Source organism: Phyllobates terribilis, unplaced genomic scaffold (assembly GCF_046119375.1).
Source record: "Phyllobates terribilis strain yellow unplaced genomic scaffold, ASM4611937v1 Scaffold_9__5_contigs__length_417890890, whole genome shotgun sequence".
NCBI lineage: Eukaryota > Metazoa > Chordata > Amphibia > Anura > Dendrobatidae > Phyllobates > Phyllobates terribilis.
This window is the reverse complement of record NW_027362769.1, coordinates 333888898-333903630: the sequence shown is the minus strand read 5'-3', so window position 1 is coordinate 333903630 and position 14733 is coordinate 333888898. Positions and strand designations below refer to the sequence as shown.

Below are 14733 nucleotides of genomic sequence, written 5' to 3'. Positions count from 1 at the left end.
GACAGTCCGCATAGTAGTGTCCGTCAAGACGGATAGGACGTCCCAAGGAGTGCCCGTCAGCCAGCCGCCCTGGAGCCGCCCCAAAAGAAGGAGGAGAAACAGACCGCACCCAGCAGCAAAGATGGAAGCAGCAAAGGAGATGTCCTCCGTCGCTGGCCCACCAGCTGCTACCCCCCTCACTATGGAGGGACTCTACTTGACCGCGGAGGAGGCTGACTTCCTCCGCGGTGAAACGCAGGATCTGACCCGGAGGGTCGAAGAGGCCCAACGACTGGCCGCCGCAGAATGGAGTAAGGAGGTGCTGCAAAAGATCCAGGCCTGCCACCAGGGCCCGTCGCGCCTGACCAAAGAGGCCCCAGCCCAGGCGGAGGAAGCCCAGGAGGCCCTGTGCAGCCCAGGAACGGGTAAGCCTGAAGCCCCTTTCCCGGGCACGAGACACACCAAAGCCCTCCTTGATCTTATGCCGGCACCCCTGTCCCCGGGCACCATCGTATGGGAGCAGCTTCTGGCTCCGGAGGCCGAGACCCGAGCCACTGCCACTGTAGGAGACCTGCTATGCCTCCCGATTCCCGATCTGGGGAACCCTGCGTTTACCTGGGTGAACACCTGCCCCAACTCGGACTGGGCCGCACCAATAGAGAGCACGCAGCAACCCCCGTTACAGCCGCTGCCCGCGCCACCGGTCGCTTGCCCGGTGGCAGAAGAATTTGCCTGGGATAACCCGGGGGGCGATCTGATGGGCTTCCCCCGGGAAACCAAGACCGAAGTGCGGAGGCGGGAGGAGTCTTGTCGCAAAGAACTCCTCCAGTTCGAGAGAGAGCGGCGGGAGAAGCGGGTCCGCTGTGAGCGTCTGGAGGTGCGCGCCAAGGCTGCCAAGTCACAGGACCGTCAGGCGGAGGCCACCCGTCCAAGCCCCCTGGAAGAAGGCGTTATTGTGCGCTTCCACCAGGTGGCAGAATGGGGCTTTATCCACAGCCCACAGTTTAACCGGGACGTGTTCGTCAACAAGCGGGACGTCGAGCCGCGGCTGGAGCAGAGCCACCCTGGCCGGAACCTCTACCCGGGCGATTTGGTGTCCTACACCCGCCACCACGAGGACCGTGGGTGGTATGCCCTGGATGTCCACAGGGTGTTCAAGGAGGATGCCCCCACTCACCTACCTACAGAGGACCAGTCAGGCTCCGTCGGGAAAGATGAGCCGTTTCCCAAGTGGGGATACCACTTTTGAGCAGCCCCGGGAGATGCATCTCCCTTTTGTTTGAACAGTTATTTGTTTTCAACTTTTGCTTCACCCGGATTTAGTTGAAAGAGACATTTGTCCCTGCGGACGCTAAGCAGTAGACAGACTGACTTTGCAAATAGTTTGCACCTATTTAGGTGCTCCCTATTGGTTTTATGCAAAACCACTTCTACCTCAGACCTCAGAAGCAAAACCTGCCTGGCCGTGGCTCTACTGGAGGTCCAACTCGGGATCTCCATGCCCTGCAGCCACCCCAGAGCCTACGTTGAGGGTTTTGGGCAGGTCCCTCATGCTGCTGAACTGACACTTTTCTACAATGTTTTCTACTGATCTGTCTACATGCATAATGTCTCTTTGATGTTTTCTATATTTATACTATTTATATATATCATGCAACGTTAAAGTATCCAAACCTCCCATAAAGGGAAGAATGTTTTATTGTTTACAAAAACTTTTAAAATTTGAATGTCTGTACCAACTCTTTACTGTATTGCAGCCCGCGGACGTGCTGTGTTTCACTGGGGGGGAATGTGGCGCCCCTGAGGGTTCAGTCGCCTCAGGGGTACTGCACCTCAGATAGAGGTGTGGTATCTCCTCTTCCAGGTAAGGATGGAGCATCACTCAGGACCCCACTTCACCACTCAACACTACACCACTCCTGTCCTGTAGGGGGCCTAAATGCACCAGGGTGCTGCCCTGGCCCGGGATAGAGGAGATGGGGGGGAACCAAAGATAGGGGGAACCATGTAGTGGGTGAGGGTGGAGGACACACTTTTAGGAAGCACTTATTGATTCACATTTAATCTACGGCCATCTTGGGTTCAAGGTCTTTTGATTGTGGTCTTCTGTCAGGGTCCAGCAAAAGTCTGCAGCTGGCTGAAGATACACGGTCCTCATACTCTGGCCTTGAGATGAGGAGTGGGTCAGAGTTAACCACTTTCTCTACCCGGTCAAGGTCCTGTCCTAAGAATTCCTTGGAGGGGAGCAGAGGAGATAAGCTCCACAGGCAAAAGGATCCAAGGGGGATACGGACAGAGCGGAATCGCCACCTGTATTCTTTACTCTGGCTTGGCCAGAGGGATTCCTGCTTCAAAAGGGGTGACCGGCCCCCGATATCTGACTGTGTACTTCACGTCACTGTTGGAAAGGCCCGGTGGCTTAGTGGATCCCAGGGAGGGACACAAGCGGGAAGAGAAGGAGAAGGAGATGGAGAAGGAGAAGAACACACTGACGGGGTCTTGACAGGTGCTCCTGATCCACCTGGGAAGTGCTGAACCCCCTTCTTGGTGGCTGCAGTACGCCGTGTGTAGCAGAGAGAAGTTTGCGGCTGAAAGTTCATCTGAAAGTGAGTAAAGACCCGGATGACTTCATTCACCGCGTTTATTCCTGCGCGGCACTGTACCCAGCATACCTCCACACAGTCTCACCAAACACTGCCCTGAGGCCTACTCCACCTGTGGGGAGTAGCACCAACCGAGCTGCCCAAAACACCGGCCTCAGAGGACTGTTGCAGCGCTGGTGGCCTTCACCGGAAACCACAGGTGGCGTAGTCGAGCAAACCACTCATCCTAAAAGAAGCCCATTATTTTCATGTGACAGCCCTGGGCACTGAACGGGTCCAGGCCACGACTGCATCCCCCGCAACACCTACACTGACCCGGCTCCGAGAACCCCGCCGCTCAGGGAGGGCGAGGCATTTCGAATCCTGCCGACTACGCCAAGTTCTCGGCAGGATTCTCTCTGCTACACATGGCGTACTGCAGCCACCAGGAAGGGGGTTCAGCACTTCCCAGGTAGATCAGGAGCACCTGTCAAGACCCCGTCAGTGTTTTCCTCTCCTTCTCCGTCTCCATCTCCTTCTCTTCCCGCTTGTGTCCCTCCCTGGGATCCACTAAGCCGCCGGGCCTTTCCAACAGTGACGTGAAGTACACAGTCAGATATCGGGGGCCGGTCACCCCTTTTGCAGCAGGAATCCCTCTGGCCAAGCCCGTCCGTATCCCCCTTGGATCCTTTTGCCTGTGGAGCCTATCTCCTCTGCTCCCCTCCAAGGAATTCTTAGGACAGGACCTTGACCGGGTAGAGACAGTGGTTAACTCTGACCCGCTCCTCGTCTCAAGGCCAGAGTACGAGGACCGTGTATCTTCAGCCAGCTGCAAACTCTTGCTGGACCCTGACAGAAGACCACAATCAAAAGACCTTGAACCCAAGATGGCCGTAGATTAAATATGAATCAATAAGTGCTTCCTAAAAGTGTGTCCTCCACCCTCACCCACTACATGGTTCCCCCTATCTTTGGTTCCCCCCCATCTCCTCTATCCCGGGCCGGGGAAGCACCCTGGTGCATTTAGGCCTCCTACAGGACAGGAGTGGTGTAGTGTTGAGTAGTGAAGTGGGGTCCTGAGTGATGCTCCATCCTTACCTGGAAGAGGAGATACCACACCTCTATCTGAAGTGCAGTACCCCTGTGGCGACTGAACCCTCAGGGGCGCCACATATATATTTCCCATCCTGGGCCCCATAATATATATTTATATCCCTCATCTGGGTATATGTGTCCCTTATCCTGGGCCCCATCCTGGTATATATGTTCTCCATCCTAGTATGTATGTCCCTTATCCTGAGCCCCATCTTGGTATATATGTTCCCCATCCTGATATATATGTCCCTTATCCCGGGCCCCATCCTAGTATATATGTTCCCCATCCTGGTATATATGTTCCTTATCCTGACCCCCAACTTGGTATATATGTTCCTCATCCTGATATATGTGGCCCTTATCCTGAGCCCCATCTTGGTATATATGTTCCCCATCCTGATATTTATGTCCCTTATCCTGGGTCCAATCCTGGTATATATGTTCCCCATCCTGGTATATATGTCCCTTATCCTGGGCCCCATCCTGGTATATATATCCCTTATCCTGAGCCCCATCTTGGTATATATGTTCCCCATCCTGGTATATATGTCCCTTATCCTGAGCCCCATCCTGGTATATATGTCCCTTATCCTGGGCCCAATCCTGGTATATATATCCCCCATCCTGTTTTATGTCCCCTGTTCTGCCGCTGTTCTTTAATGCATACAAAAAAATAAACCATTTTACTCACCTTCCCTCCGCTCCTCCGCTGCACAGCGTCTTCTTCTGAAGCCAGCAGCTGACTTCAGCGTGCAAGTGATGGGAGCGCATTACGTCACTGCCATGCGACCCAAATCACGTACACGCCGACGCCACCTGCTGGCCTCTGATTGTCTGGCAGCGTGTATTATAGCACACAGACCCCACGAGTCTCTGTGCTGCAATACACTTCAGCTGCTAAGGACGCACATCCAGATGACGTTTGTGCTGCCATCAGCTGGCCCCTCACCCGCATGGGCCGGTTTGCGGTCACAACCTCTGCGACCGCGGTCGTTACGCCCCTGTCCACAATGCTGGTACTGTGAGGCGCAGCATATTTCAGCATACAAATACACAGCTTGTCCTTGTGTGGATGTACCCCTATAGTGACAATAGTTTTTACTATATCAAGTCCCAAATTCCTCCCATATGTATTGTTTTATGTAGGGTTGACAGTTGTTCATAAATTATTATAAAATCTTGTTTTTCCTATGCAGGATCCAGTCAGTAGTTTTAAAGAACATTTTTCAGAAGCGGCAAGAGATGTCCCAGAGTTTCCATTCGGTCTTGTAACCAATGAAGATGTTCTGCTACATGTTGGGATAACCCAGAATATGGCTGCAGTATACAACAGGGTAAGAAATAACCTCTCCAATGCCCTAGGAAATGTGCTTTTTGTAATACTTAACAATTGTGTTAAAATCCCCCCTTTTTATAATGTTTCGTAATGTACCTTTGCCATCTTTGAAGTGTCCATTGACTATATGACTAATCCAAAGGCATATACACAGATTCTAAAGCTAGGTTAACTGTTAACCTACCTAAAGTAAATGTAAAATATTTGTCTGTTTTGAGTTCTTTCTAAGGGCAGCAGTGATAAATCAGTGACTTATAGCTGCCAAGATGTGATGCAGTTTCATCCTACCATCTTCTTGTGATAGGTTTCTCCCTGTCAGCACTTACAAGCAGGAGCCAGGCTGAAGCTGTATCCTAGATGTCGATATAGGAGAGGGGAAAAAGTATGGATTAAACTGAGCAGGAATGAAACTAATGACAAAAATAGAATATTGCTGGTGAATAAACATTATATGTGCAAACAATTTGCCAAACTGCTTCTTTGAACTTAATATGTACACATGGGATTTTAAAGAAATAATTAGCACATAATGTTGAACTTAGAATGACATATTGTAAAAAGCTGGAAAGTCACTGTCAGATGGCTGCAATGCAATATTTGTGTCCCTTTCTATGGAAGGATAAACCAGTCCACCATCTGATATCAGAAGAAGAAATTGAAAATAAAGTGGATCTAGTTCGATTAATCCGGACTTACATTATGGACGTGGTAACAGAGTATAACTTGGAGGTGAGTAAAGAGAGAAAATCTACAATATAATTTAATGCGACAAAAAATGTACTTTTGCAGATTTAGCTGATGCGTCATGTATTCATTTCATATTTTCCAGACGTCTGTAACTATATTTGATGTCCCCATAAGTAATCACATCCTTCTCTTTGCATCGAAAACATCAGAGAAGTTTAGCGCAATGTATGAAAGTTATGAATCAGCTGCGCTGGAGTTCAGAGGAAAGGTTTGGATTCTTATAAGGATTTGTATCGCTTTCCCAATGACATAAAAAAATAATAGTTAGTGATATGAGATACAGAATGCTCTAATACGCTTTGCACAATTGTAGCCACAAGGTGGCAGCAGCAGCACGGTCACTGATTGCCAATACTGCAATGGGATCCATAAGTAAGAGTCCTAAAACGTGAATTTATGTTTCATATATTTGTGATCGGTCCTCATTTTTTGCTAATAAATACTTGCACAAACATAACAAGGAAAACTAAATTTGTCCTGAAAGGTTTTAGATTATGTAAAGCAATTTTTTGTTCTCGCGCTTTTGTTTTTGTCCTTCTCTTCTTCCCCGCATCATAGCTTTTTTATTTTTTATTTTTCCCTCCACGTAGTCATATGAGGGTTTGTTTTTGTAGAGACAAGTTATAATTTTGAATAGTACATTCAGTTTACCATATCATGTACTGTAAAATACAAATTACATTCCAAGTGAGGTGAAATGGCAAAAAAAAAAATGCAACATGTCCATTATTTCTTGGGGTTTTGTTTTTACGACATTCTTTGTCCAGTAATAATGAATGGGCAATATGATTCTCCAGGTCAATATAAGACTTGATTTGTGGTGGTGGAAAGCTGATGTTTTGGGGAGTTTTTAATAAGTGTTCAATAAAAATGTTCAGAATTTTCTTATTTCATTTAGGGCTTCATGTGGCATTTTGCTGACTTTTTATTACATTTTTTAGAGAGGGGCAGTAACTGAAAAATGACAATTTTGATGGTTTGATTTCTTTTCCCTTATAGTGTTTGCCTTACTTAATTTTCTATTTTGATAAAAAGTTTACAGACATGACATAAAACTAACAAATGCTTTTTTAAAAAACTATATATATTTTTAAACTGGGGAAAGCGGGGTGAACAAAGAACAAAGCACTTTTATATTTGTAAAAATAATTATATTTAATGTTTTACCTTGTTTCTTAGTCCCCCAGGGGACCTGAATTTGTTCTATATACGGGGATCTAAGGGATAACGTTTCTTCTTGTGGCAAGTGACAAGCCAGGGCTGGCATGTCAAAGTGAGGAGACTTATAGGCCGTGCATGCTCCTCTGGGAAATTAAATATACAAATTGTCTCTTAGGAAAGGAAGAGGACGAGGACTCTAGCGCCACCTATTGGAAGCAGCGATCCTAAAAGTCAATATTGACTCTTTAGTGAGCGTTGCCACATGACTTAGGATAAAAGCTGAACCAGAATCTCAATTTGTAGACATGGTGTTTCGGGCTGTTGCCTCTCATCAGTGCAAAGTATGAGATCTGATTTGGCTAGGTGAGAGGCTCTGGACTGAGGTCAAAGGAGAAACGTTTCTCCTTGTGCAGAGTGACAAGGCAAGCCTGGCATGTCGGAGTGAGGAGACCTGTAAGCCATGCATGCTCTTCTGGCAAATTAAATATGCAAATTTAGTGAAAATGACATTGTCCTATGAAGTCTAACCTTCCGCTGAGCTTCATAGGAGGATGAAGACGACGGCAATGAAGATGCTAAACTCCATTAACACTTCTCTCTCTTCTTCATCCACCAGATTGTATTTGTGTTGGTTGACACAGATGAAACCCGAAATGGCCGAATCTTTGAATATTTCCGAATCACAGAGGTGGACGTCCCAGCAGTTCGCATTCTAAACTTGACAAGTGATACGAAATACAGGATGCCAGCTGATGACGTCACTTTTGAAAATGTCAGAAGCTTTTGCCAGCGTTATATGGATGGAAAAGCCAAGGTAATCTAAACTAGGCTCCTTAAAGGCACGTATGGAGACCCCCTCCAAAAATATAGACTGCTACTATCCATTTATTGTAGATTTTGTTAGCACAGGATGTCTACTTTACAGCCTGAGATATGCTTTATGTTTTTATTCTACCATCACAGTTGCCATGTGGTGAACAAGCCTGATTGCTGCGGTATATGTATTTTTAATTGTTATACTCGTGGCCTTCTAGTGGTTAATTGTGGTATTGAATAATATGCCGTTATGTGCTCAGGACCAGGATTGTCAACTTGACGTTTTATTTTTTCTGGACAGTTTTACCAAAAAAATCAGACAGACAAGATTTTTTTTACAGACACATTGGAAAAATATAATAAATAATTATGATTATACGTTATTAATAACTACAGCCCATAATTCTGGTATGAAGATATTAGCTGCATTCACAGTAAACTAAAATAATAATTATCAAAATAATCTGTATAATTTTTCTTCAGCTGCAAAAAACAAAATCACAGACGATTTCTTTCACGAACAGTGCAAAAAAGTGCCCTATTTCTACAGACTGTCCTTGAATTTCTGTACTGTTGGTAAATGAGTCCTAAACCACACACTGCAGAGACTGGAGCAGAGGGGGAATGAGGAAGGGTGAGTACTGTATTTTTATTATGTTTTTTTTTTAAATCAATAGGATCAATTATACAGTTTGCAGGGCTATGTGGGGTGCATTTTACTATTTGAAGGGCTAGGTGGGGCCCATTATACAGTTTTCAGGGCTGTGTGGGGGCCATTATACTGTTTGGAGAGCAGTGTGGTGGGCCTTATAGTATTTGGAGAGCTATGTGGGGGCCTTTATACTATTTTGTGAGCTATGTGGGGCCATTAAACTATTTTGAGGGCTATATAGGGACCATTAACATGCTTTGCAGGGTTAAGTGGGGGACGTTATGCTATTTGGAGGGCTAAGTGGCTATATGGGGGGCCAGTATACTGTTTGCAGGGCTATGTGAGGGCCATTATACAGTTTGGCATTTGGCAGGCTATGTGGGGGCCATTATACAGTTTGGCATTTGGCAGGCTATGTGGGGGCCATTATACAGTTTGGCATTTGGCAGGCTATGTGGGGGCCATTATACAGTTTGGCATTTGGCAGGCTATGTGGGGGCCATTATACAGTTTGGTAGGCTATGTGGGGGGCCATTATACAGTTTGGCAGGCTATGTGGGGGCCATTATACTATCTGAAGGGCTATGTGGGAGCCTTTATACTGTTTGGAGCGCTATTGATGGCCATTTAGACTATATGCGGGCCATTATACAATGTGGAGGGTTATGTTGAGGCCATAATACCCCTGCAAACTGTATAATTGCCCCCATTGATTTTTAAAAAAATAATAACAACAATACTCACCTTTCCTCATTCCCTTGCTGCTCCGGTCTCTGCATTGTGTAGTCTGAAGCTCTGCAGGGTTTACAAATATAGATACAATCCGGGGATTATTTAAGGCTAACAAGAATAATCCCGTGAAATCAAAGTTTATTAGAAATACTAAAATCACAACCCCAAAAAGAAAAACACCATAAATAAAAAACATTAGATATCAGCAAAAAGGTAAACAATACCCAATCACATGAAAAACTGACAATGGTAATAACTGCCTCAAAAATAAACTGGTAAAGGGATATAGCGAAGAACACTGCGCTTTCTCCTATCTAGGCCTCAGAGGTTGGCTCCCTAGGGACAAGCACAAATGGCCATCCCTATGTAACCCTAGAATGGATGCCAAATGACATGAGGGATTCTGCATATAGCTATCACAAGTATGACCAGGAATAATCTGTATAAACTAGAAAAAATGCAGTATATAGGGATAACCAAAATCGTATAGAAAATACCCAAAGGTAACTATCGGTCACCCAATATAAGATATAATGAATAAAAATAAACCGACCACTATTGTCAATATAAATCTATAAACACAATGCAGGGTATCACAAAGATAAAACATATCATATATTCCTAAATATATACCATGTGCCCACCTTGTAACAAGGTCCACATATTAAAGAGGTTATAAAGCTTCTTTCAAAATCAAGTAACCAGAAAAAATAACGTGTGATAAAATACTCATCAGTCCAAATGACCTGCCTCGACGCATTTTCCCTCTAAATAGTAGGTTCATCAGGAGGCTGTTCTTTGAAGCATGCAAAAAATAATGAGTGGAAATCTGGCTGATAGTCTGAAGCTCGGCACAGCGGGCACAATCTAGTGACGTCATTTTGCCTGCTATGCACAGACCTTAGACCTCAGAAGTGCAGGGAGAATGATGGAGGAGGGAGCTGATGGTTCCCTCTTCCATCATTGTTTTCAAATGTATCAGCATCCAGGATTTTTCGGAAATTGTTACACAATTATTAGACTCAGTTGTTCATAGATTGGGGAACCTCTGACCATCTTTGCTTCTGAGAGACTCTGCCTCTCTAACATGTCCTTTTTTAATACGATCATGTGACTTAGTTAAAAATTGACCCCCAACTATTTTTCATTATTACCTATTACTTTTCAAGCCTCTTGTTTACCCTGCCCCAACTGTTTTTAGATATGTTGCTGCCATCAATTTCTAAATTAATTTATTTTTAGTGGAAAAATGTCCTTCAGCTTCTGATCTGTGTTCTGCTGTGAATAAGATATGACTATAGGAGTTTTCCAGATCATTGCATTCTTGTTTTCTTTAGTGTCCCAACTTTTTTGGAATTGGGTTTGTACATAACCACTATGTTTCGACCTAGTATAGGGCTTTGTCAAGCATGCGTGACAAAGCCCTACACTGAGTGATCAAAAAGAGGCTGCAATTTATTAGGTGGAGTATATTTTTTATATATTATTTCACAACCCATTTGGATGCTGTCTATCTTTTTGCACCTTTGTATGGAAGACTGTGAAAAGTTAGTTGTTGTTCGGCCGACATTTCACTTTGACAAAATACAAAAATGAAAACTTTGAGGAAGATTCTACTTCCTAGACCCCACTATTTTAGCTTTCCTCAGATTATGAAGTCAAGAAAAACTCATTTAATGAGACCATAAACCAAACCATCCTTTTATTCTTTGGAGTAGCACATTATGCATAGTGTCGTAGTAAATGTGCTTTATCATTGACCACTCGCGTTTATTTATTTTTTTCTCAATTTAGCCCCAAAGAGATAGTGAAGATATTCCAAAGGATTGGGATAAACATCCGGTAAAAGTTCTGGTGGGGAAAAATTTCAATAAAGTGGCTTTCAATAAATCAAGCAATGCATTTGTCATGTTCTGTAAGTATGAATTAATCTTATTTATCATAATTTGTATTAGGTTAATCATTAATTATACACTAAAAACTGAACTAAATACTCGACCTCGTAGCCTAAAATAAAGTAGACTGTGTGCACAGTTATTTGTATTTTTGATGAACTACTACAGTTCTGTCGGTCAATTCAAAAGGTTAATAAACCTGAATATTGAAGAAAGTAAGAGTTTTGTTTTTCTTAGGAAAATATCTGTGTGCAGAATTATTGGGCAACTGTTAGTGTGCGGTTATTATGCAACTAAATGAAAAACCTAAATTTTCCATCTCAATTGTTTATTTTTAGCTGTTACAGTGAGAATAAAAACCAAACAACTCAAAATAGACAAAGATATATTTCTGACATTTCAAAAAAAATAACAGTGACCTATATAGTCGTCCTTCTTTTCAATAACAGCTGTAAGCTCCGTCCATGAGTCTGTCAGTTTCGTAATGGATGATCAACTTTTTGAACAGCCTCCCAGACACTGATCAGAGACGTGACTGTTTTTCTTCACCGTAAATCTCTCGTTTAAGAAGGGCCCACAAGTTCTCAGTAGGGTTTAGGTCTGGTGAGGAGGGGCTGTGTCTTTATTCTTTCATCTTTAAGGCCTTTACTGGCAGCCGAGCAGTGGAAACTTAGATGCTGCAATGGAGCGTTGTCCTTGAAGAACAATCAGGCTTGGAGAAAGTCTCTTCTAAAAACTCACAGTAGGTTTTGGAATTGATTTTGAGTTCATCTTCAACCCGAGAAGGTCCAACTAGCTCATCTTTAATAATACCAGCCCAGAGCCGTATCCCACTTCCACCTTGCTAGCATCTGAGTGGAAGTGGAGGTCTGTGCCCTTTACTGATCCAGCCATGGGCCCATCCATCTGGTCTGCCAAGTCACTCTCATCTTATCAATCCATAATACCTCTGATTCATCTATCTTCAGATATTTCTTGGCCCAGTCTTGAAGTTTCCACTTCTGTCTAGCTCAGTGATGGTCAGGTTTCAGCCTCCTCACCTCGACTGTGTCTGTGAGCACTGAACTCCTTGTCCTTCTGTGTCTTGCTCAGAGGTGGTCGGGTTTCCTCCTTCCTTACCTCCGCCATGTCTCTGAGCATTGAACTCCTTGTACTTCTGTGTCTTGCTCAGTGGTAGTCAAGTTTCCTCCTTCCTTACCACGGCCGTGTCTCTGAGCACTGAACTCCTTGTACTGCTGTGTCTTGATCAGTGGTGGTTGGGTTTCCTCCTTCCTTACCTCTGCCTTGTCTCTGAGCACTGAACTCCTTGTACCTCTGTGTCTTGCTCAGTGGTGGTTGGGTTTCCTCCTTCCTTACCTCTGCCTTGTCTCTGAGCACTGAACTCCTTGTACCTCTGTGTCTTGCTCAGTGGTGGTTGGGTTTCCTCCTTCCTTACCTCTGCCTTGTCTCTGAGCACTGAACTCCTTGTACCTCTGTGTCTTGTTCTGTGTTGGTCAGGTTTCCTCCTTCCTTACCTCGGCCATGTCTGTGAGCACTGAACACCTTGTACTTCTGTGTCTTGCTCAGTGGTGGTCAGGTTTCAGCCTCCTTACCTTGGCCGTGTTTCTGAGCACTGAATACCTTGTACTTTTGGCCTGTAGGTAGGATAATGGCCTTGTTTTCAAATTGTTACTACATTTTAAAAGATGTGGCTTTTCTATGTCAAACCCTAAAATAACCCCAAAGTTTATTTTCCTACAGATGCTCCTTGGTCTAAACAGTGTAAAGAACTTTTTCCTGTATGGGAAGAATTAGGGAGAAGGTACCTAAGTAATGATAATGTGACAATTGCCAAAATAGACTGCACCGCCAACGATGTTCAACTGATGGTGCTGGATCGCTACCCTCATTTTCGATTCTTCCCTGCTGGATCAGATACCAAGGTATTAAAAAAAAATGTTGTTCCTCATTTGCGCTTTAGCTTTGACAGAGCCAATTTATTGAATTTGTGCACAATAATGTAAAAAGACCAGTCACCAGGTCTAAAGAGGCCAATTTTCGCTCTCGTTTTATTCCCACTGATCCCCTACTTTTTTCTTTTTTATAATCCACCATATGACTCTAGAGATATGTGCCTTTTTATTTATTGGTAATTTTTTGGTCTTCTAGTGGGGTGCTAACAGGATTATAATGCAAAGCAACCTAGAGACAGGCCCTAGAGGATCCTGTGTTACAATACTGGTGTAGTACAGCCGGAAACCAGTAGCCGAAGGAACACGAGCAGAACAGCAAGCGGTAGTAGAAGTTCTTGGAGTTAGCAAAAGGAGTTTTAAGAAACAATCTGTAGATAGGTTAGAACAGTCTGGGTAAGAATGTTCAGGAGCTGAGACTGGAACTAGGCTAACAACTAGACACAATACTCAACCAATGAGTGAGAGATCCATGTGGCTTTAAGTAGGCCCAAACGGGAAACAAGATGGATCCCACAGGTTCAGAAACTTCAGTCTTTGTAAAGGGCAATTACAGAACGCAACAGGAGCCTCCAGTGATAAGAAGTGGGATTGCAGCACAATTATTAAGGTGAACAATAGCAGCCACTAGTAGTCAAACTGTAGAAGGACAACAGGAATTCGGACATGCTGTGAGCACCGCACATTTTAAGACTATAACAATTGGCACTAAATAAAAAGGCCCATATTTCTCCAATCCCCTCCATGACAACACCCTAGGACATCCCAATCCTAATTAGGGACAGGAAACACAAAAGGTTAAATAGCCCCTCCCCATAGCCATCCTCAGTGTTTTTCCTGTCCCTAAGGGACGAAGAGGTTATCCATGGGGTGCTATGGCCGACGAGCAGTATCCCCCTATGTACCTGGAAGCCGGGCTGCAGAGATCGATCGCTTCTGCCTTCCTCCGCTGTCAGCTCCCAATCTCCGGAGCGGGACCCCGCCACTTGCCTGCACCGCAAGGTAATGCTGAATGGTGTGGAGGGCTGGGGGCCTCCCGTAGCTCCCCAGCCCCGATCTTACTCCTGTCCTCCATCGGGCTCTGCGTTCATGCAGGAAACGCCGGAAGTTCCCGGCATCGACAGCGGGTGACGTCACTTCCAGTGCGTTCCAGGGTGAAACGCATGACGTCACTGGGCGGGAAATTCAAAATGAAAAAAAAAAGGATTTTTACCGCCGATTGGAGGAACAATGAAGCCAGAGGGAGGAATCTTTCATTTTATTGGATGAAAGAAGCACTGGATCACGGTCTCTGCCTATAAAGAAGGCCCTGATGGGAAGATACCTTAAGGTAGGACAAAATTCCTTTAACCAGGGAAGGTGTAGGTTCCCAAAGATCTGCCCAGCGCAGACCCAGCCCCAGTAAGTAAATTTGGGTTTGGGGAGATCTCCACTCTCTTGAAGCAGGATCCATATTTAGTAGTGATGAGCAAGCACTAAAATGCTCGGGTACTCGTTCGAGTAGAGCAAATTGAAATCCTTGAGTGCTCGGTCTGAGCAACGACCCAATGTAAGTCTCTGGGAAACGCGAGCATTTTTCCGGTGCCCCCCTCCCCGGAGGTCTGCAGAGGGCCTAAACATTGTCCAAATCGATGGGAACAGTGCTCAAATGACATGGGAAGAGCATGGGGAAGACCCCTGGAAGCATCTCTGACTCCCAGGTCACTGCTGTCAACAATGTTGTCAGAGTATTACGCCACTTTTACGGGCTCTCAATAAAACATACAAAAACTAAACCAAAATGGATTTT

General features: G+C 44.8%; 1 protein-coding gene across 1 annotated transcript in view; it reads left to right on the top strand.

Moving 5' to 3' along the window:
- Positions 1 to 14733, top strand: part of PDILT (protein disulfide isomerase like, testis expressed) — a 65968-nt gene that overhangs the window by 28897 nt on the left and 22338 nt on the right. Inside the window, exons 4-9 of the mRNA XM_073645784.1 lie at positions 4853 to 4990; positions 5611 to 5721; positions 5822 to 5947; positions 7517 to 7714; positions 10895 to 11015; positions 12736 to 12917. Coding sequence (XP_073501885.1) covers positions 4853 to 4990; positions 5611 to 5721; positions 5822 to 5947; positions 7517 to 7714; positions 10895 to 11015; positions 12736 to 12917 — 876 coding nt within the window. The remainder of the gene's footprint in view (positions 1 to 4852; positions 4991 to 5610; positions 5722 to 5821; positions 5948 to 7516; positions 7715 to 10894; positions 11016 to 12735; positions 12918 to 14733) is intronic.